Source organism: Hyperolius riggenbachi, chromosome 12, assembly GCF_040937935.1.
Source record: "Hyperolius riggenbachi isolate aHypRig1 chromosome 12, aHypRig1.pri, whole genome shotgun sequence".
NCBI classification, from domain to species: Eukaryota; Metazoa; Chordata; class Amphibia; order Anura; family Hyperoliidae; genus Hyperolius; species Hyperolius riggenbachi.
The window spans coordinates 48,392,939-48,420,080 of record NC_090657.1 but is presented as its reverse complement, the minus strand read 5'-3'; the positions used below and the strand labels follow the sequence as shown (position 1 = coordinate 48,420,080).

General features: G+C 42.4%; 1 protein-coding gene across 1 annotated transcript; it reads left to right on the top strand.

Moving 5' to 3' along the window:
* The first annotated feature begins 1,056 nt into the window (after positions 1 to 1,056).
* On the top strand, positions 1,057 to 23,722 carry LOC137541665 (NXPE family member 2-like). The gene is made up of 4 exons (XM_068263068.1): positions 1,057 to 1,679; positions 12,025 to 12,086; positions 15,161 to 15,379; positions 23,094 to 23,722. The coding sequence occupies exons 1-4, from the start codon at positions 1,096 to 1,098 to the stop codon at positions 23,633 to 23,635; spliced, it is 1,407 nt and encodes a 468-aa protein (XP_068119169.1). The 5' UTR covers positions 1,057 to 1,095; the 3' UTR covers positions 23,636 to 23,722.
* The last annotated feature ends 3,420 nt before the right edge of the window (positions 23,723 to 27,142 follow it).

The window sequence follows — 27,142 nt, the reverse complement described above, 5'->3', positions numbered from 1 at the left end:
GCATCATGGGGACAAGGGTTAAAGAGGCTCGGGAGGGAGGACCCCATAAAAAAAATACGATTTATATACATGTTAATTCATTATCTGTTATTTTATCACGGTGACTTTGCTATACTTTGCAATTTTTTTCCTTCTAAATTTAAAATCGATTTTCTCAAAAACTATAGGGTCTTTGTGATTTTTTTTCTCTTGTACCCACTGTCCTCCTACACATACCCTGAAAATTTGGTGTTTATAGCAGATAATGAGGCTTTGCTATTAACCGCTAAACTCGGCGGCCAGTTTTCTCAATAAGGTCTTTTACAAAAATATGTTTTCCTCTTGTACTCACTGTCCTTCCTCACATACCCTGCAAATTTGGTGTTTCTAGCACATAAGGGGTCTTTGCAATTACCCACTAAATTTGACGGCCAGTGACTTAAATGTAAAAAATGCGAACGCAATTTTTTTTTAATTGCGTTAAAAGCGAATGGCAAAAGTCTATGTTCATAGCAAACTGTTCTCCCAGTGAACTGTTTGGGCCATCTCTAATCACAAGCCATTACTGCCATGAATTAGATTGATCACACGGGACTAAGAATTTACAGCATGTCTGATCGATGCTTTTCACCAATTTAGCCCAAAATCGATCTATTCACTAAACGATCTGACATGTTGTGGCAATGATTTTCATCCAATTCATTAAAATTATCGAATCAGATAGTCAATCAGGACATACATATGATTAAACCACCCTGATATTTGGATGAAGGGCAAAATCGAAAAAACTCTGCTCCGTCTTTTGACGGCACCCACATTACAGTCTGAACGCCACTATAGCCCAAATCTCCGCTCCCAAAAATGCTGTAAAATTGGTAGATGCATTGCCACCTTTAGACATTTATATAATTACTGACTATCTTAGATATTTTTAATGTAAAATGAAAGAAAAAATATGACTTTTTTATTTCACAACTATATCCATTTCAGTTTTCAAGGGTAACAATTCAGTACAGCAAACTCACGTTAAGCAGCGGGGAAACGTTAACAGCATTTGCCAGGACTCCATCACAAGATGGAATTCAAGCTGATTTAATCTTTCAAAAATATTCTTCTATGAACCCATTAATCTCAATCTCTGACATGGAAAGCACAACCAGTGCCAAGAGGAGCAGAGCAACCATATTCAACCCAAGACAAAAGTACTGTGTTGGAGAGACATTAGCTGTCCAAGTGGAGATGTTTGATTATGTAGGTAATCGGAAAACCTATGGAGGAGACTTCATGAAGGCTAGAATATTTTCTGTAGACCATAAAGCTGCGGCCTCTGGGAGGATTGAAGATCTGCACAATGGAACCTACCATGTTTATTTCACCTTATTTTGGGAAGGAAAGGTCTATGTTTCCTTGGTGCTCCATCATCCAAGTGAGGCTGTATCAGCACTGTGGAGAGTGAGGAACCAGGATTATGGACTCATCTACTTCATGGGAACCTTTGGCAATGGAAGCCATCAAGTCACATCTGAATGTGGATTCCATCTGAATACTCACAAGGAGATATGTGATTACACAACAGGAGATAATGAATCATTTTACTGCTATAAACCAGAAGCTTTCCATTGTAAATCATTAATATACCTCCAATCTTTTAATAAAAATCTCTCCTTCCTCAGCACACATGAGAAAAACCTTTTTAAACGGTAAGTATGCATATACAGTAATAGAAAATGTTACAAAATGATTCTGCATATTTATTTAACCACTTGCCGACCGCACACTCATAACGTGCGTCGGCAAAGTGGCAGCTGCAGGACCAGCGACGCAGTACTGCGTCGCCAGCTGCAGCCTAATTAATCAGGAAGCAGCCGCTCGTACGAGCGGCTGCTTCCTGTCAAATCACGGCGGGGGGCTCCGTGAATAGCCTGCGGGCCGCCGATGGCGGCTCGCAGGCTAGATGTAAACACAAGCGGAAATAATCCGCTTTGTTTACATTTGTACGGCGCTGCTGCGCAGCAGCGCCGTAAGGCAGATCGGCGATCCCCGGCCAATCAGCGGCCGGGGATCGCCGCCATGTGACAGGAGACAGCCTGTCACTGGCTGCACAGGACGGATAGCGTCCTGTGCAGCAGGATCTCCAGGAGGGGGCCAGGTAGGAGAGGGAGGGGGAGGATTTCGCCGCGGAGGGGGGCTTTGAGGTGCCCCCCCCGCCACCCACAGCAGGCAGGAGAGATCAGACCCCCCCAGCACATCATCCCCATAGGGGGGAAAAAAGGGGGGCAATCTGATCTCCCTGCCTGCACCCTGATCTGTGCTGGGGGCTGCAGAGCCCACCCAGCACAGATCACTCAAACCAGCGCTGGTCCTTAAGGGGGGGTAAAGGGTGGGTCCTCAAGTGGTTAAGTATTTATGTAGCGCTGACATATGCGTTGTACAGAGTATATTGTCTTGTCCTTAACTTTCCCTCAGAGGGGCTCACAATCTAGTCCCTACCATAGTCTTATGTCTATGTATGTATCATGTAGTGCATGTATCATAGTCTAGGATCAGTTTTAGGGGGAAGCCAATTAACTTATCTGTATGTTTTTGGGATGTGAGTGGAAACCAGAGTACCTAGAAGAAACCCACGCAGACACGGGGAGAACATACAAACTCCTTGCAGATGTTGACCTGGCTGGGCTTCGAACCGGGGTCCCAGCACTGCCAAGACGAGAGCACTAACCACTATGCCACCATGCTGCCCATGCATATACAAAGCTGGATTTACAGTAGCAATAAAAAGTATATGACCCCTTTGGAATTATATGGATTTCTGCACAAATTGGTCATAACATTTGATTTGATCTTCATCTAAGTCACACCATGTAAATATTCATAGTGCAGATGGAAAAAGTATGTGAACCTCTACACTAATGATATCTCCAAGAGTTTATTAAAGTGAGGTGTTAGCCAGCTGTAATCCAATCAATGAGATGAGTTTGGAGGAGTTAGTTACAGCTTCCCTGCCCTATAAAAAACACACACCTGTTTTGGGTTTGCTTTTTCCAAGAAGCATTTCCAGATGTGAATGATGCTCGAACAAAAGAGCTCTCAGAAGACTTACGATTAAGAATTGTGGACTTGCATAAAACTGGAAAGGGGTATAAAAGTATCTCCAAAAGTCTTGCAGTTCATCCGTCCACAGTAAGACATATTGTCTATAAATGGAGAAAGTTCAGCACTGCTGCTACTCTCACTAGGAGTGGCCGTCCTGTAAAGATGACTGCAAGAGCAGAGTGCAGAATGCTCAATGAGGTGAAGAAGAATCCTAGAGTGTCAGCTAAAGACTTACAAATGTCTCTGGCATATGTTAATGGATCTATGATATGTAAAACACTGTACAAGAACGGAGTTTGTGGGAGGATACCATAGAGGAAGCCCCTATTGTTAAAAAATATATATAGCTGCATGATTAAATTTTGCAAAAGCGCACCTGGATGTTCCACAGCAGTACTGGTATTTTGTGGACAGATGAAACCAAAGTTGAGTTGCTTGGAAGAAACACACAACACTATGGGTGGAGAAAATGAGGCACAGCACACCACCATCAAAACCTCATCTTAACTGTGAAGTATGGGTGGTGAAGGCATTATGGTTTGGAGCTGCTTTGCTGTATCAGGGCCTGGACGGATTGTGATTATCAAAGGAAAAATAATGAATTCCAAAGTTTATCAAGATATTTTGCAGGAGAACTTAAGGACATCCTTCCACCAGCCAGTGCTGGGCCGAAATTACGCATTAGCGTAATTACGCATCGTAATTTACTACAAATGCACCGTAAGCGTTACGTGTAAGGTTACGGTATTACGCGTAATTAATTACGCGTAGACGGTAGGGTTACGTTTTACGCGTAACAAATTACGCGTAAGACAGTAAACTCCCATTGAAATTACACAGTCTGCCGTAATCGCGTAATATTACGCTCCCGTATAATATAAAAAAGCCGCCGACTTTAAGGGTTAATAGCAAAGCCCCCTTAAGTGCTAAGAGCCTCAAATTTGGAGAATATATTAAGGAGATCAGAAGGAATAAGAGGAAAAATTTTTTTTTAAAAAAGACCTTATCGTTTTTGAGAAAATCGATGTTAAAGTTTCAAAGGAAAAATATATACATTTAAAAACCCGCCGACTTTAACGGTTAATAGCAAAGCCTGCTTAAAATTTAGAAACACCAAATTCACAGGGTATATTAAGGGGATCAGTGGGAATAAGAAGAAAATTTTTTTTTTCAAAAAGACCTTATAGTTTTTGAGAAAATTGATTTTTAAGTTTCAAGGGCGAAAATGTCTTTTAAATGCAGAAAATGACAGTTTTTTTTGCACAGGTAACAATAGTGTTTTATTTTCATAGATTCCCCCAAGTGGGAAAAGTTTTACTTACTTCGTTCTGAGTGTGGGAAATATAAAAAAAAAACGACGTGGGGTCCCCCCTCCCAGACCTCTTTAACCCCTTGTCCCCCATGCAGACTGGGATAGCCAGAATGCGGAGCACCGGCCGCGTGGGGCTCCGCACCCTGACTATACCAGCCCGCATGGTCCATGGATTGGGGGGTCTCGGAAGGGGAGGGGCAGCCAAGCTTTCCCCTCCCCCTCCGAGCCCTTGTCCAATCCAAGGACAAGAGGCTCTTCTCCACCTCCGATGGGCGGTGGAGGTGGAGGCCGCGATTTCCTGGGGAGGGGTTCATGGTGGCATCTGGGAGTCCCCTTTAAAAAGGGGTCCCCCAGATGCCCACCCCCCTCCCAGGAGAAATGAGTATAGAGGTACTTGTAGTACCCCTTACCCATTTCCTTTAAGAGTTAAAAGTAAATAAACACACAAACACATAGAAAAAGTATTTTAATTGAACAAAAAACATAACCACGAAAAAAGTCCTTTAATATTCTTAATTAACCATTAATACTTACCTGTCCCTTTAAAAGCCAGTTCCCACGCAATATCCTCGGAAATATACTAATCAGTTACAATGTAACAAAGTTATTACAATGTAACAACTTTATTACTTTGTAACACCACCGCACCCGACGTCACTAGCCGCCACTGCCGCACCCGCACGCACCCGACAGAGCTCTGAGCTATATAGCTCAGAGCTCTCTAAGCATCTTTGTATTTGGGCTCCAAGGAGCCCCATTGGTCCTTAGCAGACCAATGGGGTTCCTTTAAATCAGAAGGAACTCCATTGGTCTGCTAAGGACCAATGGGGCTCCTTGGAGCCCAAATACAAAGATGCTAAGAGAGCTCTGAGCTATATAGCTCAGAGCTCTGTCGGGTCCGTGCGGGACGCTAAGTCCCCGCCGCCTCCCGCTGTCCACCCCGCCTCTCCCACATGTCACCCACATGTCACCCACATGTGGGTGACATGTGGGTGTCAGATGTGGGCGGGGCTGACAGCGGGAGGCGGCGGGGACTTAGCGTCCCGCACGGACCCGACAGAGCTCTGAGCTATATAGCTCAGAGCTCTCTTAGCATCTTTGTATTTGGGCTCCAAGGAGCCCCATTGGTCCTTAGCAGACCAATGGGGTTCCTTCTGATTTAAAGGAACCCCATTGGTCTGCTAAGGACCAATGGGGCTCCTTGGAGCCCAAATACAAAGATGCTTAGAGAGCTCTGAGCTATATAGCTCAGAGCTCTGTCGGGTGCGGCGGTGGCGGCGAGTGACGTCGGGTGCGGTGGTGTTACAAAGTAACAAAGTTGTTACATTGTAATAACTTTGTTACATTGTAACTGATTAGTATATTTCCGAGGATATTGCGTGGGAACTGGCTTTTAAAGGGACAGGTAAGTATTAATGGTTAATTAAGAATATTAAAGGACTTTTTTCGTGGTTATGTTTTTTGTTCAATTAAAATACTTTTTCTATGTGTTTGTGTGTTTATTTACTTTTAACTCTTAAAGGAAATGGGTAAGGGGTACTACAAGTACCTCTATACTCATTTCTCCTGGGAGGGGGGTGGGCATCTGGGGGACCCCTTTTTAAAGGGGACTCCCAGATGCCACCATGAACCCCTCCCCAGGAAATCGCGGCCTCCACCTCCACCGCCCATCGGAGGTGGAGAAGAGCCCCTTGTCCTTGGATTGGACAAGGGCTCGGAGGGGGAGGGGAAAGCTTGGCTGCCCCTCCCCTTCCGAGACCCCCCAATCCATGGACCATGCGGGCTGGTATAGTCAGGGTGCGGAGCCCCACGCGGCCGGTGCTCCGCATTCTGGCTATCCCAGTCTGCATGGGGGACAAGGGGTTAAAGAGGTCTGGGAGGGGGGACCCCACGTCGTTTTTTTTTTATATTTCCCACACTCAGAACGAAGTAAGTAAAACTCTTCCCACTTGGGGGAATCTATGAAAATAAAACACTATTGTTACCTGTGCAAAAAAAACTGTCATTTTCTGCATTTAAAAGACATTTTCGCCCTTGAAACTTAAAAATCGATTTTCTCAAAAACTATAAGCTCTTTTTGCAAAAAATTTTTTTCCTCTTATTCCCACTGATCCCCTTAATATACCCTGTGAATTTGGTGTTTCTAAATTTTAAGCAGGCTTTGCTATTAACCGTTAAAGTCGGCGGGTTTTTAAATGTATATATTTTTCCTTTGAAACTTTAACATCGATTTTCTCAAAAACTATAAGGTCTTTTTGAAAAAAAATTTTTTCCTCTTATTCCTTCTGATCTCCTTAATATATTCTCCAAATTTGAGGCTCTTAGCACTTAAGGGGGCTTTGCTATTAACCCTTAAAGTCGGCGGCTACCTAACATTGACCCATGCGTCAACTTTTCTGCTTGGCAGCATGACTTTACGCTTTAATTGCCAGTAGGAATTTACGCATAAGCATATAACGTAACAACCATGAAATACGGTATTCTTACGCGTAATTGCGTAAGGGCAATGCGTAATTACAGACATGTACCGAAATTGAATGTCTATGCCGTAAGCGTAATTTCGTAATGCGTAATAGCGTAAAATTACGCGTAATGATCCGTAAGCGTAGCTTTTTCCATTACGACCAGCACTGCCACCAGCTGAAGCTCAGCAGAAGATGGGTGTTGCAACAGGAAAACAACCCAAAACATAGAAGTAAATCAACAACAGAATGGCTTAAACAGAAGAACATACACCTTCTGGAGTGGCCCAGCCGGAGTCCTGACCTCAACCCGAATTAGATGCTGTGGCCTGACCACAAGAAAGCAAATTTCACCAGACATCCCAAGAATATTGCTGAACTGAAACAGTTCTGTAAAGAGGAATGGACAAAAATGTACTCCTGAATATTGTTCACGTCTGAACAGGAAACGTTTGCTTGAAGTTATTGCTGCCAAAGGAGGTTCAACCAGTTATTAAATCCAAGGGTTCACATACCTTTTCTACCTGCACTGTGAATGTTTACATGGTTTGTTCAATAAAAACATGGAAACACTGAATTATTTGTGTGGTGTTAGTTTAAGCAGACTGTAATTTGTCTATTGTTGTGACTTAGATGAAGATCAGATCAAATTATATGACCAATTTGTGCAGAAATCCATATAATTCCAAAGGATTCCCATACTTTTTATTGCTACTGTATACTTTTTCTCCTACTAGGCCCATTTTCTAGTGGTTCCCTTTCCATGTGTAGTAGCCTCACTTCCATGCTACGTGCAGCCCCCTCTTCCATATGTAGCAGCCATGTACATCAGCCACTCTTTATCATGTATCATGGGTTTCTCCCCATTTGCCATCTCCCTTGTTTGCTTGACCAACTGCCAGATTCCTCAGGCCAACGTCAAGTACATAGTAGAGGCAGTAGTAGAGTTTTGAGCAAGAGGTAAAAGAGGTGCTCAAAGCTCAGCTACTGACTCTACTAGGAACAGAACATTGGCCTGAGTAGCAGAAATTGGTCACGCAAAACTAGTGATGATTGTAATCTGCTAAATATGATTACCTGAAATCTGAATTTTTCTACGTAATTTCGATTTGAACATTCAATTTATTTCGTATAGTCCATTTGCAATTTTTTGTCATTTTTCTGTAATTTCTTGCAGACTTTAGCGGTTAATAGCAAAGCCCCCATACATGCTATTGTCACCAAAATTGATACGTATGTTAAGGGGAAATCTGTGCACAAAACCTGCCCTACCTACATCTTGGAGCTTGTTCACAGGTAAACACCAGGTCGCCCCCTCCGATCCTCCAACGACCTTCGCCTCACCACCCCACGCATTTCACACTCCCATGCCCGCCTGCAGGATTTCTCAAGAGCCGCCCCCTCCCTCTGGAACGCCCTTCCACCACCCATCAGACTTGCTCCCTCTTTCAACACATTCAAGCAAGCCCTCAAAACCCACCTCCTTTGTGATGGCCTACCCACCTCCTACCACACAGTAACACTCTACTGAATATTTCACAGCCCCACCTAGTGTTTCCACCCCACCTTTTAGATTGTAAGCCTCTGGCAGGGTCCTCCATTCCGTAGTGTGATCTACAGGATCATGTGTTCCTGTCCTATGACAGCCTGTACTTGTATTACTGGGCCTACCTAACCAGCCCATATTGCATGATCATGTATTTTGTACAATTTGCATGTATAACTTTGCTCTATGTTGTATAACCTTGTTATGTCTGTCATCCTTGTATCAGTGTATATATTTATTGTCCAGCGCTGCGTAATATGTTGGTGCTTTATAAATACAATAAATAAAAATAATAATAAAAGGGGAATAGTGGGAATAAGATAAAAAAATTTTTTTTACTGAAAGATGGGTTTAAAACACCATTTTACCTTTGGTTTTTTAACCACTCAAGCCCAACTGGACAAACATTCCCGTCCAGTTGGGCTGCGTGCACTCCCGCAGGCCGCGCTCCCACCACCGGCCGTTAGCCCAGCGATCAATGAAAGGGATTATAGATCCCTTTCATTGATCGAAGCCCCCCGCAGAAAAGCCGACATCAGATGCTGCAGTTTTTCTGAGTTTCAAAAAGTTCCCCGTCTTCATTCTTACACTTTGTACGCTTCCAGGACTTTTTCACTGTGGCCAAATAATAAAACTACACACACACATTCCTTTTTTAATAAATAAATACATTTTTTTACATTCCTAATTAGCTGTTTACCTCCCACACCAAAAATTACCCACTTACAATTTTTAATACAAAAAATAAAAAAAATTACAATAAAAAAAACAGAAAAAACCTATAAATAGTTACCTAAGGGTCTGAACTTTTTAAATATGCATGTCAAAGGAGTATATTAATATAATTTTTTTAAATTATAGGATTTTAAATAGTGATGCAAGCAAATTGAAAAAATGCACTTTTATTTCTTTCTAAAATATTGGTACCATACATTGTGATAGGAACATAATTTAAATGGTGTAATAAGCGGGACAAATGGGCAAATAGAATACATTGGTTTTAATCACGGTAGCCTGTATTAATTTCAAACTATAATGGCCAAAAACTGAGAAATAATGATTTTTCTCCATTTCTTTCTTGTAATCAGGAACCGTAATTTCGTGTAATTTTTGAATAATTTTCTGCTGACTTTAGCAGTTAATAGCAAAGCCCCCAAACATGCTATCAACACCAAAAATTGCTATATATGTTAAAGACAATAGCAGGAACAAGACAAAAGTAACTTTTCACAAAGACTTTGCAGTTTTTGAGAAAATTGATTTTAACCACTTCAAGCCCGAATGGTTGTTTATTTTTTGCATCTGAGCAACTTTCACCTCCCATTCATTTTCCAATAACTTTAACTTTAATAACTCATCACAATGAATTGGTCTATATCTTGTTTTTTCCGCCACCAATTAAGCTTTCTTTGGGTGATACATTTTGCTAAGAATTATTTTATTCTAAATCCATTTTAACAGGAATATTAAGAAAGAAATGGAAAAAATTATTATTTCTCAGTTTTTGGCCCTTTCATTGATCATGAAGTCCAAAGAACACACCAGCCAGGTCAGGGATAAAATTATTGAGAAATTTAAAGCAGGCTTAAAGAGAGTCTGAAGCGAGAATAAATCTCGCTTCAGACCTCATAGTCAGCAGGGGATGTGTGCCCCTGCTAAAACGCCGCCATCCCACGGCTAAACGGGGGTCCCTTACCCCCCGAAATCCCCTCCGAGCAGCGCATCCCCTCTTCCAGATTAAGGCAGGGCTAACCGCCGCAGTCCTGCCTCATGCGCGTCTGTCAGCGCGTATCTTTGTCTCTCCCCCACACCTCTCAGTCTTCCTTCGCTGAGAGGGGCGGGGGAGAGGCGGCGATGCGCCGCTGATAGACGGCGCTGAGAGGCAGGGCTGCAGCCGTTAGCCCTGCCTCAAGAGCAGCAAAATCTACGACCAAGTTGGTTGTAGATTTTGCAGGGGGGGAGGTTGGGGGGTCAGGGACCCTCGTTTAGCCACGGGATAGCGGCGTTTTAGCAGGGGCACACATGCCCCTGCTGACTATGAGACAAGAAGCGAGATTTATTCTCGCTTCAGTGTCTCTTTAAGTGGAGTGTTTTACAGAACATGGTCAATAAAAAGAAAGACAGGGTCATATAATTCCATAACAAAGAACACATTTCTTGCTTAATTCCAGGGTTCCTAAATTGCAAAATTAGTGGCAATCATTTCTAAGTGTGGTTATGAGTCCCTGAAATGAACATGAGGGCGTGAGGTTCCGATCTGTTGGGGCTGATCAAAATGCCTCTGTAAACTGATATACTATAACAGAGGACAACAAAAAAATGAAATATAATTATTACTATATTAACTTTCCAATTTAGAAATAAAGAAAAAAGTTCAAATGATGAAGAGCAAGTTCTGGTTCACCAGGTTTTAAGGGGGTGGCCTAGAAGGGAGATTAGGTGGGGTGGGGTGTTATTCATGGAGAAGCATTAGAAGTTAGAGTGTTGGTGCTGAGATGCAAATAATTCCAGGATGATTCAGAAATTTGCAATGTACTCAGCTTTACTAAATGAATAAAGTTGAGATAGGATTTGATTGTCAACTTGTAAGCTGCAGAAATTTGCATAAAAAGAATTGCATAGTTTTGCATCAGCTCAGAAATATTTGCATTTCAATGACCGTTCCCTAGTCCTTAGTGATGGAGTATGTTAGAGCTGTTTGGCCATGCAGCAGTCTCCCACTGCTGGTGTTATCTTGGAGACTGACATTTTGGCGTTTTTGAAACATTTACAACCCTTCTAACATGGTTCTTCTAGGTTGGCATTCTGTTCTCGTTTTTTAGCTAGGCCACTGGTCCTTGTTTACCTCAAAGGCTCACTTCTAAGTTTATAAACATTCTAAAAGGCCGATTGATCTCCAATATGGCCACAGCCAGGGGCGTAGCAATAGGGGGTGCAGAGGTAGCGACCGCATCGGGGCCCTTGGGCCAGAGGGGCCCTGAAGGGCCCTACCTCACCTTCAGTATTATCTCTCTATTGGTCCTGTGCTCATAATAATCACTTCTATAGATACTTTGAACAGTGGTAATCATTAACAAGCTGCTCTCCATCCCCTTCTTGCATCTCTGACACTGTAGTTGCCATTGGCAGGTTTTGGTGTGCCGTATCAATTGTTATGTATAGAGCGCTTGGGGGGCCCCATTGTAAAACTTGCATCGGGGCCCTCAGTTCCTTAGCTACGCCACTGGCCACAGCTAATAAGAAAGCTGGACGGGAGTCTTTTGGAGACCTTCAGATTGTAGCAGTGATCACCACGATCTTTTTCAATTATAGTTTAGGGTAATTTCAAAAAATATATGTTGGTTGCAAAGGGCTATTGAATGATAAAAGGCACAGTTACATTATTATTATTTATTCATGGTACATTTTGTGCTGTGCGTTGCAGTGTACATTCCTGTCTGTCACTATCTCCCAGAGGAGCTCACAATCTAATGAGTTTGACCCTATCAGAGTTTTAGGACAATTATAGGGATAAAGTCATTGACATACTGTCTGTTTTGGCAAGTGGGTGGAAACTCCATAGTATATTACAAAACAAAGAAAATATTTGTAATCTGTTTCTAATAAACTGTATTGTTCATGTTTTTTCTTAGAGAAAATATTGCTGTTGAAATCTCAAAAAACTTTGAGCCTATTGATGTGAGCACATGTGCTGGTGGTAAGTAATTGCCGCTCATAGAGATTTTGAATCCTGCCGTATATATACTGCCAAAGAAAAAAAATGAATCTGCTTTTATTAATCTGTTCTATTTATATTAAAAAAAAGCTTAAAAGGATGTATTATACACAATTATACCTGTGGTTACTCTGTTTTGTTTGTTTGTTTGTTTGTTTTTTTAAAGTCAGGCTCAGTAACTATGCTTGTGTTGTGAAAGTGTCTTTGCTTTGCTCTCAGCTGTTAGTGAAATGGGAGTGAATACTTCAGCCCATGTACTGTATGTATATATTCAGCATCTTTATGGAGATATAGGACATCTCCTGCCTATGGAATGAAGGTATTATTGCAGTACAGCCAAGAAAGCAGTTGGGTTATAAAGGACTGCAATAATGTTTTGTGTTCTTGGACATGGTGAAATAGCACCTACTATATTTTTTTAAACCTCTAGTTAACAAATACACTATTATGTAAATTAAGAAAATGTTGCATACTTGTAGCACATAATGTTGTTATGAAGCATAACACTTGTTTCTACATTATCATACCAGTATGATAATTGGTATATATACTCACAGCTGTATAATAGCCAGTATTCAGAACAATGATCAAAATATGTGCATGCTGACATTCTCAGCACGTGTTATAAGACCTAGGCCAAAATTAGGGAGTTTGCATGGCTAATATCCATATATCCCACACTTTTCAAAAATGTAAAGGGACCCTTCAATTCCCCCGAATTTAAGTGCTCATAGAAGACAACCTGATCAGCTAGTTGCTTCTATAGAAATAAAATAGGGGTCTTAGGTCTCATTCACTTCAACACAATGAATGTCCTGCTATTAAATAATGTTCAATTTAAATATATCTTACCAAAGGGGTTTTCCCCTCATAAGCCAGAGCAATTTTCCCATTTCAGCGCTCCTCCCATTCACTTGCCAATAACTTTATCACTACTTATCACACCAAAATGATCTATACATTTTTTTTGCCACAAATCTTTGGGTTGCACTTTTTGCTAAGAATTTTTTATTTTGTATGCACAACAGAAATAATTTAAAAAATCCATTATGTCTCAGTTTTCAGACATAAGGGCCCGTTCACACTGCACGCGTTTCCAGCCGCGTTTTGGAAACGCGTGCAGGTGGCCAAAACGCACGACATCACACTGCATGCGTTCCGGACCTGTGCGGTCCGGGAACGCATGCTGCACGCAGATTTTGCAAAAACGCGTGGCTGTCCCATTCACTTTTCAGTGATGGGATCAGCCACGCAACGCACACAAACGTGGATGGCCATGCGTTCGTACGCGTTGCGGTCCGCACGCGTTCCGCACGCATGGCCATCCGCATTTCTGATCTGAACGGGCCCTTATAGTTTTAAAATAATTTGATCATATTCAGTAGTGGTGCATTGTGGCTAACCACAAATGTTCACTTATAGCTGAATTATTGCAAATATCCTCCTGTTTTAAGAAGGCAAATTTCACCAAGCAAAATATAATACGCGACTGTAAATAAAACCCACACATTTGTCCCGGTTATTACGACATTTAAATTATGTCCCTAGTACAATGTATGGAGACAATATGTTATTTGGAAATAAAGGTGTATTTTTCCATGTTGTATTCTCTTACATTACAATCCCTTATTTACAAAAAACAATAATATACTCTCATTGTATTTATATTTAAAAAGCTAAATCTCCAATGTAACAATTTATGTGCATTTTTTTCTTTTTTTACTTTTAGTTACTGTGGGGACAGAAAGGGGTTAATAGAGTTTTTATTTATATGTGTCGGCTTTTTTTTTGTGGACAAAAATAATGTCCACTAGATGGCGCCGTCAAGTATAGAAATGTGAATCGTTGTTTTCTATGCTATAACAAAAGTGAAAAGAGTTTTTTTTTTTTTTTAGTTTTTTTTTTTTTTTAGTTTTTCAATGAATAATCTCTGCTGTTCATTACAGCTGAGAAAATTCATAAATCTGGCCCTTAGATTGGTGAATGGGAACATGTTCCTATTCGCCAATCTGTCCTGTAACTGCCGGTTACATAGTTGAGCACAGGAGTGCGCGCACACGCTCTGTGCATAAAGAGCCAGAGAAGATTATCTATGTCTCTACGATGGCAAGAGTATTTTTGCGGGACGTAAATATACTGCCACAGTCGCTGCTACTGGTAAGACCGAGCTGTTCACCATTGCTTACCTGACATTTTCATACCTCAAACTACAACCCTCGAACATACACACCACCCGTGTATGTGTTCCTCTCTTTACACAAGAGTGTAAACCTTAGTTGCACAGCCCTTCTCCTTGCACACTCTTCTATTCCCCCACATAAATTCAGTGACTCAACCGTCTGCTATATGTATCCCTAAGTTGCAATTTGCGCACCCTTGTTTATTGTTCCATCACTATTTTGTGTACCATTTGTTTAATGCTGTAATGTCTCTGTGTAACATTCAGTTGTATGCAGTACTGCGCTCACCACCTTTCGTGAGATAGACTCCCAGGTTGCAGGCTGTTAAAACTAGAGTTAGATCTCACAGCAAACTTGGACAAAGAAACAGCTGCACCACTGGAAATATATTATCAGTCTTCCTCTTGTGCCATATAGCAATTGGCGAAAATACCTTAAAAAGAAAATAATAAAAGGAAGCCTCACATGGCGAGTATCACCACAACAACACACCCTTGTGTATAACACACGTTGCATGAGGTGTCTACCACCATAATTGATATTCTGTTTGCCCCATGGGTCCAATTATGGTACTTGAGTTCAGTTCAGATTATCCCCAGACTGTATGTTTTTTTATTATTTGAATATGTTTTTTTTTCTGATGGGATATGATATCTAAATAAACTTTATTGACTTCATTACATACCATAACACTTGTGTTGATTATTACACATACCTCTTAAAAATGATAGATCTTGTTTGAAAGGGTTTTTACTTTTGCCCGATTGTAGTGGAATCAAAACTTCTTGGGATTAGATGTACTGTAGGTCTCTACCTGTTTGTTTTTGATTGAAACAATATTTTATTCTGATCCTTTTTTGTTATATTTTTCAGAGTTATCTTCACCATCTTTACAACAATGCAAAATTGGAATGAAACCTCCATTTCCCAGCGGCTTTGTTTTCCAGGACAAGTGGAGACCCATTTTCTGTAACATGGCAAACTTCACACTCAAAGAACAAATGTACAAATGCTTGAATGACAAAATGATCTATCTTATGGGAGACTCAACCTTAAGACAGTGGTATCTGTATCTGATGAAAACCTTTCAAGGTAATAGTAGGAATTGACACTTACAAACATACGTCACAGAATAAATCACAACAATGTTGGAAATGTTATACCAAGGATGCAACCTATATACACAAGTGGTGGAGCCAGGGGCGGACCTTGTATGACGCAGCCTGAACCACATGGGTCAGATGGCATTTTCCAAGGGGTGGCAACAGGAAAGGACAGGAAATGTCACCATGTCATCTCCCCTTCCCCCCCCCCCAGTTGCTGCTCGTTTACCTGTTCAGCCTCGGGGAGTCCCCTTCTCCAAAGTCCAGATCCCATCACTGCACTGCTCAGCGCAGCAGCAATGAATACTTTAGACCTTAGATCAGCAGCAGTGAAGAGACAGGGGGCCATATGCAATTAACTTTTCTCCTGAGTTTTCTCCTAAGAGATAATTTTTCAACCTCGCTTTAGAATAACTTTTCAGGACTTTGCAATGGAAAAAAATCTACCAAAAAGTATTGACAAAGTACTAACAAAATTATTTGGAGTATTTTTTTTCGTTTGTTTGGTGGTGTTTTATAAGTTATTTTAATGACAAATGTGAAAATATCACCTAGGATATAACTCAAGAGAAAAAATGAATTGCATATGGGCCAGCGATGCCCCTAGTAAGAGCATTTCTCTTTATTGTAGGCTGCCACTGATCTGAGGTCTGAAGTATGCCACCATGCCAGGCAGTGCAGCGAGGGGGAGCCAGACTCTGTGAAGGAGGGGGGTGTCTGAGGCAGTTGAAAGGTCAGTGGCCAGTAGGGGTGCTTATACTGGGTGACAGGCTGGTTACTTACACTAGGGTTACAGGCTAGTAAACACTGGGAGCACCTATACCTGGCTACCAATACTGGGGGCACCTTTACCTGCATCCCTATACTGGGAGTTTCTATACCAGTCTACCTATACTGGCACCTTTAACTGGCACTGGGCACCTTTAACTGGCTACCTATGTTGGGTGCACCAATACCTGACTACCTATATTGGGGCACCTATACCTGGCTACCCATGGGTTTGTTTGGTCTGATGGTGGCTATAACCCATGGTGAAAATTGTTTGTCGGGTGCTGGGCGGTCGTCCCAAATCAGGGGATGAGGGGGGCATCCTCACAAGTTTGCCTCAGGCAGCAAAAAGTCTTTGGCAGGAGAATTTTGGCAGGGAAATGAGAACTCTTAATAGGAATCCAGATACCTATTACATTATAGAAAATAATTTGGCTGTTTTTGGTTTAACACCCATGGGTAAAAGGTACCCAACACATACTCTGATCAGTTTGGGCACACAGATAGCAAGGCAATCATTAGCTAGGATGTGGGGGAAACCCTCTATACCGCCGGTAGGAGAATGGCAAAATTCCAGCAATTGGAGACTGATCAAGACACCGAGAAGGGAAGACACCAAATAAACTTTTAATAAATGCTTATCCAAAATGAGTGGATGAGACTTAATGGAAGCGGGTAGATCGGTATGTAAAAGGTTTTATCAAGGGAGATGGATATTAGGTGGTTTTAATATGGATGGTGTGGATGTGATTATGGATTGTTTTAAATGCATGTAGACAGACACAGTAAGGATCAGGATAGAAGAAGGATGCGGAATGAGCAGGTGTTTAGCTAGTTGGTGGAGGCTGGAGACTATTCTCTTACCTCCGATTGCCCACTTTTCTTCTCTGTATTAATATTTTATTTTTTATTAGGTTACAAACAATAAAAATAAGCAGATTATGATGCATCTTAAGCCCAAAGCCACAGGTGCACAGCGATCAAATGCATAGGCTGGGCTTTAAACAGTCAAAAAATAAGTCTGAATGTAAAAATGTAATAAGTGGAAAAATGTTGCACACACACACACACACTTTTAATGCTACAGTTTCCCTTATGGAGAAAGGGTGGGAGTGTAGAGTGTAGAGTGTAGAGCTGTAACTCCCTGGGCCAGTCCTGAACTGTTTTCTTTCTAAAACTAGGTCAAACAACAGTCCATCCCCAGGAAATGTGGCTAGACTCCTCACCACTAGCCTCCCGAATGTGTGGCTAGATTCTGTGTTACCAGTTCCGTCTCTCTCCCAAGTATAAGAGGTGCTAAGGGCTCAACTCTCTCTCTCTCTTTCTCTTTTCCCCATCCCCACTTAACAGATTGACCACAGTAGAAACAGAATTACCATACCTGGTCCATCACCGGTTCTCTCCCTTCTGTGCCACAGCCTATCACTGTTAAATGTTTCCCTTCATAGGCTCCTGATGTTATCTAAAATGCATCAGGAGCCTACAGAGGGATGTGCCTGAATAGTAATCGTCTGCAGTGAAGAGGAGGAAAGGACCCGGCACTAGACTTGGTGTTTGTGATTTGTAGCCAATCTGCTATTTAGATGGCTGCTGGCTCTGCCCCTTCAGATTTTTCCACCTAAATCACATGATGGTCAGCTTTATGGGAGTACTGGCCCTGCTCATTCCTTTACTGCAGATAGCTGTATAGTTTTGTACACAAAACTATCTAGTGGTAATGGTAGACTAAGAGATGGCTGGCACCAGATGCTGGCTGTGGATTGGCTCTGTGTACTTTACCACCCAGAGGTGTGCTCACGTAATCCAAGTAATTCAATCCGTTATCAAGAAGCAACCGTTGGAGCACCAGCACTGCTCTTTAAGGTTTAATTGTAGTTACACAGGCATACAGGCAATAAGTAGGATAGGAGTACAAGATACCGGCCTTACAGTCGTTTCACGGCAACTGCCGCTTCCTTTAGAGACCGACAAAGGCATCGATACCTTTGTCGGTCTCTGAGCTAGCGGCAGTTGCCGTGAAATGGCTGTAAGGCCGGTATCTTGTACTCCTATCCTACTTGTTGCCTGTATGCCTGTGTAACTACAATTAAACCTTAAAGAGCAGTGCTGGTGCTCCGTCTGTTGCTTCTTGATAACGGAACAAAACTATCTAGAATTGGGGCAACCCCCACAAATATGTGTGGGATTTCCCTCTGTGCGTTACTAGTGCCTAAGCAGTAAATGCTCGATGTGTATAGGGCAGTAGGGATGCTCGCTGCATTCCGCAGAATTTTTTATTCCGCGATTCCGGCCGCTATTAGGTCAATTCCGATTCCAGCGGTCGGAACGGAATTGCTAAACTTTTAAAACGGAATTCCGCAGAAAATTTTTTATTTCCGTGGAATTTTTACGGAATTAAAAAAATCTCTCTCTCTCTCCTCCTCCTCCTCCTCTCATCTCATCTTCCTCCTCCTCCTCATCATCTCATCTTCCTCCTCCTCATCATCATCTCATCTTCCTCCTCCTCCTCATCATCTCATCTTCCTGAGAATTGTAGTGTTTCAAAAGCCAGCTTACTTACCATGGCTGGGAATTGAACCCAGGCTGGGCTGGGAATTAAACCCAGGTCTCAGTGTGCAGTAGGTATCTGACTTAACCCCTATACCACCAACCACACTACATGCTGAAGCCAGCCTAGCATGTACCATTATGATCAATCCAAGAGAAAAAGTAGCGTGCTTAAGGATTTGTAGAATTTCAAAAGCCAGCTTACATACCGTGGCTGGGAATTGAACCCAGGTCTCAGTGGGTGGTAGGTATCTGACTTAACCCCTATACCACCAACCACACTACATGCTGAAGCCAGCCTAGCATGTACCATTATGATCAATCCAAGAGAAAAATTAGCTCTCTCTAAGGATTTGTAGCCAGGCATAGCCTTGCCTTTTGTGTTCAACAGTTGTCCAAAGAGAACCCCAGATAGCCAGGTAGATTCATCTCTCTCTCTCTCTCTAGTAGGGATGGTCACCGCTTTCCGCGGAATTGTATTTTCCGGAATTTTTAGGCAGAAATTGTTCATTCCGTTCCGTTTGGTCGGAACGGAATTGCTTTTTCAATCTGGCGGAATTCCGAAAATGCCTATGAAATTCTGCCGGTATCCGTTGATGATTTTAAGCTGAAAATTTAGTTCAATGGCATCAAGTCCTAGAGAGAGAGAGAGAGAGAGAAAGAGAGAGAGAGTGAGCTAATTTTTCTCTTGGATTGATCATAATAGTACATGCTAGGCTGGCTTCAGCATGTAGTGTGGTTGGTGGTATAGGGGTTAAGTCATATACCTACCACCCACTGAGACCTGGGTTCAATTCCCAGCCTGGGTTCAATTCCCAGCCACGGTATGTAAGCTGGCTTTTGAAATTCTACAAATCCTTAAGCACGCTACTTTTTTTCTTGTATTGATCATAATGGTACATGCTAGTCTGGCTTCAGCATGTAGTTTGGTTGGGGGTATAGGGGTTAAGTCAGATACCTACCACCCACTGAGACCTGGGTTCAATTCCCAGCCTGGGTTCAATTCCCAGCCACGGTATGTAACCTGGCTTTTGAAATTCTACAAATCCTTAAGCACGCTACTTTTTCTCTTGGATTGATCATAATGGTACATGCTAGGCTGGCTTCAGCATGTAGTGTGGTTGGTGGTATAGGGGTTAAGTCAGATGCCTACTGCACACTGAGACCTGGGTTCAATTCCCAGACCAGCCTGGGTTCAATTCCCAGTCATGGTAAGTAAGCTGGCTTTTGAAACACTACAATTCCCAGGAAGATGAGATGATGATGAGGAGGAGGAGGAGAGAGAGAGAGATTTTTAAATTTTCCGACGGAATCCGGAATTCCGCGGAATCGGATTCCGTCGGAATTTAGTACAAATCCGGCGGAATTTTCATAGCGACAGAATTTAACATTGACGGAATCCGTGATTTCCGGCGGAACGGAATTTGCTGGTTCCGATCATCCCTATAGGGCAGAGAAGGCCACAACAAGTCTATATTTGTACATATAAGTACTGTGAAGCTACTTATTTATTTTAAAGTTAAAGCAGAACTGAATATTAAAAAAACAAAGTGTTTCACTTGCCAGGGGCTTCTGCCAGCCACTTGCAGCCTTCCAGTCCTGTGCCAGTCCTCCACGATCCTTAGCCTTCACATTCCTCTCACTACAGTGTCAGGCCTCTTCTCCAGGGGCTATGTGCTCACCAGGTAGCAGTGAGCAGTTACCAGGCAGCAGCAAGCAGTTGTGAGAGTTTTAGAGGCATTGCACTGTCTATCAACTGCCTGTGGAAAAGAGGCCTTAAAAAATACTACTAAACACCAGGGAACTGTATATGGGAGGGAGAAAGAATTAGACACCAGGGAACTGTATAGTGGAAGAAGAAGGGCTACTAGACACCAGGAAACTGTATAGGTGAGGAAGAAGGGCCACTAGACACCAAGAAACTGTATGGGGAGGGGGGCCATTACACACCAGGGAACTTTATAAGGAAGGGAGGTGGCCACTAGATATTGAGGTTGGCCTGCAACTTGGTCCCTGTGGTCAATTTTGGCCCACTTTGTATTTTAGTTTGACACCAGTGCCCTAAGCATATTCGACAAGGGCTTGCCCCTACTTTGGGGACCCGCCTCTCTCTGAGTCTCTTCTCCAGCTCCCCCAGACCTGTTCCAACGTGGCTGGCCTATAAGGGTTCCTTTCGGTGTGGGTACAGCACCTGCAGGTACAAATTGCGTCCACAACCAAACACGTGAGATTATTTCAATCTCTAAGGGTGAGAGATTTGAGATGAAGCAATATATTAATTGCAATTCTAGCAATGTTGTCTATCTCATCACCTGCGTTGCTTGTGGATTGCAGTATGTGGGGTGCACCACTCACCCTTTGAGGCAACGCATCTCAGAACACTTTAATGGACCAGCTAGGTGCATTAGGAACGAATGCATACATTTCCCAAGTCTCCACTGTATCCAAGCATTTCCTGTAAGAACATCAGGGGGACATGGGTAGCTTCACCTTTCAGGGTATCGACAGGGTAGTACGCCCACCCAAAGGGGGTGACCTGTATAGATTCTTATTGAAACGGGAGGCCTTGTGGATATGGAGGTTGGGTACATGCACACACACAGGCTTGAATTCCAGAATGGATGTTAGTCTAACTTATGACATAAGAGTCTAATTTTCATGCAACTGCAACTCCCCCCTCTCCCCTCCCCTGTTTCTGCTGGTAGTTATTATGCTTTTTTTGACAACACCAATTCACATATTGATTGACAACACCAATTCACATATTGATCTTTGTTTCCTTTCTTGGGTACTTTCTTATCTTATATAATATGTTTGTCCTCAAGCTGTATACTTATCTTGATGCTCGACCATGTCATCATTGGTTTTTTAATTTTTTAAATATTCCATGTCTGTATACTGGCTATGCAGTTTTATATGTATATTGTATATGTCACTTTAAGAGGAAAGGCCATGTCCACTGTGGGCTGGCACTTGACTACTTAAACCTATGATGATTATGCGTATGCTGGCTATGATTAAGGAGCCTTTTAGAGCTCTGATACGCCACAGCCTTTTGTGTATCTACTGATGTGCCAATAAAATTGAAGGAAGTTTTATACCCATCCATGGTGTAGCGGGACATCTTTGTTTGCCGGCTTGCCAAATATGTTTTCATGGTCATGCTCCCATTTGGGTGCGGACTCAACCATACAGTGCAGGCATGAGTATAGTACATGTATTCCCAGTAGCATGGACAGAAGTATGAAGCCACTTGTACACAAATAGGAGCGTGGCCATGGAGGTGAAGGGGATCACGGGCAGCAGCGGTGGGTCTGTGGAAGATCTGGGCATCCTCTGGAGCATCTCACTACTTAGGTTTGATAGCTCCTATATAATATAGAAAAACTTTTTAAGGGAGCTTAACTCAATAAAGTGTTACTTCTCCCAGAGTCGGTTATATGGGATTCTAGACTACTATTAGCCACAATGCCTTAATTCACTAAGGGCCATTAGGTATTTTACTAAAAAGTTTTAACTTACTGAATTCCGTATTTCTGTTCTTATTTTTTAATGCACAAAAGATTTTACAAATGTGGGTGAGATTCGGTAAAATAGGTCTAAAGCTGTTTGGTGACCATTCAGTAACCATTCAGTCCATAGTATTCAGTAAATACAGATTCATGAAGTATTCTACCAAATGAACTTGTACAGTAATTCTCTGGATGTTAGCAGAGACACTTCAACTTAAACTAACTTTTATTTAATTTTTATTATGTGGATTTTGTTTACAAGAAATGTTTTTTGGTTGTAAAGTTTACTATTTGTGTTGAACTTTATGTAATATGAAATACATGATATTAAAATAGGGCTAATTTTCCCTGATAGATATAACTTCCCAACAGGGACCAGCTGGTCTACTTTCTGTCGGGAAATACCCACTGAACATGCCCACTTTCAAACTTTTATCTTAAATATGAGCTATACAGGAATTCACTTGGTAAAGCAAAGATTCCAAAAACTGTCTGGGAAATGCAGAACATGTTTTCACAGACTGGCTATTCTCACCGTATTATATAAAACAATTAAACAGTATTTCAATAAAGTTACTATATGTTGAAAAGTTAGTATGTGAACATATGCCCATATCTTTCAAACATACAGTATAGAAAATGATAGACTTTGTACATAAAATAACAAAAACATCAGACACTGGTGTCAAAGGTATCTGCTGAATCAACCCTAACAAAAGATAATTCTTGAGACAAATGGTGGGCATCAGAGTAAAGGTGAGTATAGTGATGGGAAACTGTATCTGGCCTTGGGTACCCAGACCAAACCAGGATGCCATCATTCACATTCAAAATCATTTTAAGTGATGCATATTATTTTTTACTTTTTCCGATCAGATCTTGAACATTTTGACCTACATCGACCAGGACTGGAGTCTATGCTTCTATCAGTGGATTTAAAGAGGAACATCCAGCTGCAGTGGAAAAAGCACAGCCATCCAATTGTCGCAAGCAAGTTTTTCTCAGTTAAAGATGATCACTATATAAGTGAGCAGATAGACCATCTGTCTGGAGGCGCAAACTACGTCATTGTCATCTCTGTGGGCCAATATTTCCGTCCTTTCCCCATCCACCTCTTCATCAAAAGAGTTATTAATGTGCACAAAGCTTTGCAACGTCTCTTCTTACGGAGCCCGGATACAAAGGTTATTATCAAAGCAGAAAACACCAGAGAGAGGAATATAGATGCTGAGAGGTTCAGTGACTTCCATGGTTACATTCAGTATCTGATTGTGAAAGACGTCTTCAGCGATCTTCCTGTAGGTGTGGTTGATGCTTGGGACATGACCATTGCTTACAATACAGACAATGTCCACCCTCCGGAAAATGTTGTGCAGGACCAAATATATATGTTTTTAACATATATTTGTAGTTCATAATCACCTTTCCCTAGAGTGTAAAAAAAGTACCAAAAGGAAAGTGTCCTGGACAATATTCCATCATTACATGAAATGATTAACAAAAATGCAGACAGTCTTTTTGAATTAGTTTTCGCTAAATAATGTTAAATTCAATTTTCATGCAAAACTACCATCAAAAATAATTCTTGTTTTTCGTGCTTTATCGCATTTTCACAGTAAAAACTTGTGCAAAAAAATATAATTTCTCCACGTTCTTGTGCTTTTCGTGATATTTTTTTTTCGTAAAAACGTGTAAATGTGAGAATGCAAGCTATTTTCCCGAAAATTCTCTCGAAATGGAAAATAGCATTTTCGATGCGGAAATGTCTTTGGTGAAAATTTGCAAGCAACACGGAATAGCAATATTAAAAAAAAAAGAGAAATAAATATGTTTGAAGGAAATTATTCAAGCTGGAATTACAACACAATACTCACCTAAGTGGAGGGAATGCTCTGGGGCCCTTATGCAATGAACTTTTTCTTCTGCGTTATCTCTTAGAAGGCAATTTTCATATTCTCTTTAAAATAACTTTTAAGCTTTTTACAATTAACCACCCTGGCGTTCTATTAAGATCGCCAGGGCGGCTGCGTGAGGGTTTTTTTTTCATAAAAAAAAAACGATTTCATGCAGCCAACTGAAAGTTGGCTGCATGAAAGCCCACTAGAGGACGCTCCCGACGCATTCTTCTGATTGCCTCCGGCAATCAGAAGTAACAAGGAAGGCTGCAATGAGCAGCCTTCCTTGTTTGGCTTTCCTCGTCGCCATGGCGACGAGCGGAGTAACGTCATGGACGTCAGCCGACGTCCTGACGTCAGCCGCCTCCGACCCAACCCTTAGCGCTGGCCGGAACTATTTGTTCCAGCTGCGCAGGGCTCGGGCGGCTGGGGGGACTCTCTTTCGCTGCTGCACGCGGCGGCAATCAGGTAGCACACGCGGCTGGCAAAGTGCCGGCTGCGTGTGCTCCTCTTTATTTCATCAAAATCGGCCCAGCAGGGTCTGAGCGGCAGCCATCGGCGGTGATGGACGAGCTGAGCTCATCCATACCACTAAGATGGTTAAAAAAAAGTACCCAAAAGTTGTTGAAAAACCACTATTAAAATGTTGAGTGTATTCTTGCTTATTGGTAGTGTTGGGCGAACACCTAGATGATCGGGTTCGCGAACGTTCGCCGAACATCGCCGCGATGTTCGGGTGTTCGCGCCGAACTCCGAACATAATGGAAGTCAATGGGGACCCGAACTTTCGTGCTTTGTAAGGCCTCCTTACATGCTACATACCCCAAATTTACAGGGTATGTGCACATTGGGAGTGGGTACAAGAGGAAAAAAAATAGCAAAAAGAGCTTATAGTTTTTGAGAAAATCGATTTTAAAGTTTCAAAGGGAAAACTGTCTTTTAAATGCGGAAAATGTCTGTTTTCTTTGCACAGGTAACATGCTTTTTGTCGGCATGCAGTCATAAATGTAATACATATAAGAGGTTCCAGGAAAAAGGACCGGTAACGCTAACCCAGCAGCAGGACACGTGATGGAACAGGAGGAGGGTGGCGCAGGAGGAGAAGGCCACGCTTTGAGACACAACAACCCAGGCCTTGCATGAGGACAAGAAGCGTGCAGATAGCAATTTGCATTTTGTCGCCATGCAGTCATAAATGTAATACAGATGAGAGGTTCAATAAACAGGGACCGGAAACGCTAACCCATCACAGATGTTCATTGTTCATGTTACTTGGTTGGGGTCCGGGAGTGTTGCGTAGTCGTTTCCAATCTAGGATTGATTCATTTTAATTTGAGTCAGACGGTCTGCATTTTCTGTGGAGAGGCGGATACGCCGATCTGTGACGATGCCTCCGGCAGCTCTGAAACAGCGTTCCGACATAACGCTGGCTGCCGGGCAAGCCAGCACCTCTATTGCGTACATTGCCAGTTTGTGCCAGGTGTCTAGCTTCGATACCCAATAGTTGAAGGGTGCAGATGGATTGTTCAACACAGCTATGCCATCTGACATGTAGTCCTTGACCATCTTCTCCAGGCGATCGGTGTTGGAGGTGGATCTGCACGCTTGCTGTTCTGTGTGCTGCTGCATGGGTGTCATAAAATTTTCCCACTCCAAGGACACTGCCGATACCATTCCCTTTTGGGCACTAGCTGCGGCTTGTGTTGTTTGCTGCCCTCCTGGTCGTCCTGGGTTTGCGGAAGTCAGTCTGTCGGCGTACAACTGGCTAGAGGAGGGGGAGGATGTCAATCTCCTCTCTAAAGTCTCCACAAGGGCCTGCTGGTATTCTTCCATTTTGACCTGTCTGACTCTTTCTTCAAGCAGTTTTGGAACATTGTGTTTGTACCGTGGATCCAGAAGGGTATAAACCCAGTAATTGGTGTTGTCCAGAATGCGCACAATGCGTGGGTCGCGTTCAATGCAGTCCTAGGCCGAAGAGGTCATAGCCTAGGGTCACAAAAACCTGTTTATTTGGGCAATTTCAATGGTAGTGATGCTGACGTACATAAATCTCAGCCATGGCCGTTAGCAACGTCTGAATTTCACGAAATGTCTCATGCAGGTAGAAGACATATTGTTAGACTTGGATTCCAAAGATGGGGTCCCTACATCTCTGCAAACCAGAGTTACAGGGTCCAAAATTGGTAAAATCCCCCATAGGCTTTTATTGCCTCCCTATTTCACTTTCCAAAATCTCACATCTTTTCAAAGGGCAATTGCTCAGCAGTGGCAAATTTTCTAGCATTGTAGGGACCCTTAGGGGGAACATGACTGGTGGGTTTCGGGCACCTAGGCCGAAGAGGTCATAGCCTAGGGTCACAAAAACCTGTTTATTTGGGCTATTTCAATGGTAGTGATGGTGACGTACATAAATCTCAGCCATGGCCGTTAGCAACGTCTGAATTTCACGAAATGTCTCATGCAGGTAGAAGACATATTGTTAGACTTGGATTCCAAAGATGGGGTCCCTACATCTCTGCAAACCAGAGTTACAGGGGTCCAAATTTGGTAAAATCCCCCATAGGCTTTCATTGCCTCCCTATTTCACTTTCCAAAATCTCACATATTTTCAAAGGGCAATGGCTCAGCAGTACCAAATTTTCTAGCATTGTAGGGACTCTTAGGGGGATCATGACTGGTGAGTTTTGCCACTGCTGAGCCATTGCCCTTTGAAATGGTGTGAGATTTTGGAACGGTAAATAGTAGGCCCAATGAAAGCCTATAGGGGATTTTACCAATTTTGGACCCCTGTAACTCTGGTTTGCAGAGATGTAGGGACCTCATCTTTGGAATCCAAGTCTAACAATATGTCTTCTACCTGCATGAGACATTTCGTGAAATTCAGACGTTGCTAACGGCCATGGCTGAGATTTATGTACGTCACCATCACTACCATTGAAATAGCCCAAATAAACAGGTTTTTGTGACCCTAGGCTATGACCTCTTCGGCCTAGGGGCCCGAAACTCACCAGTCATGTTCCCCCTAAGGGT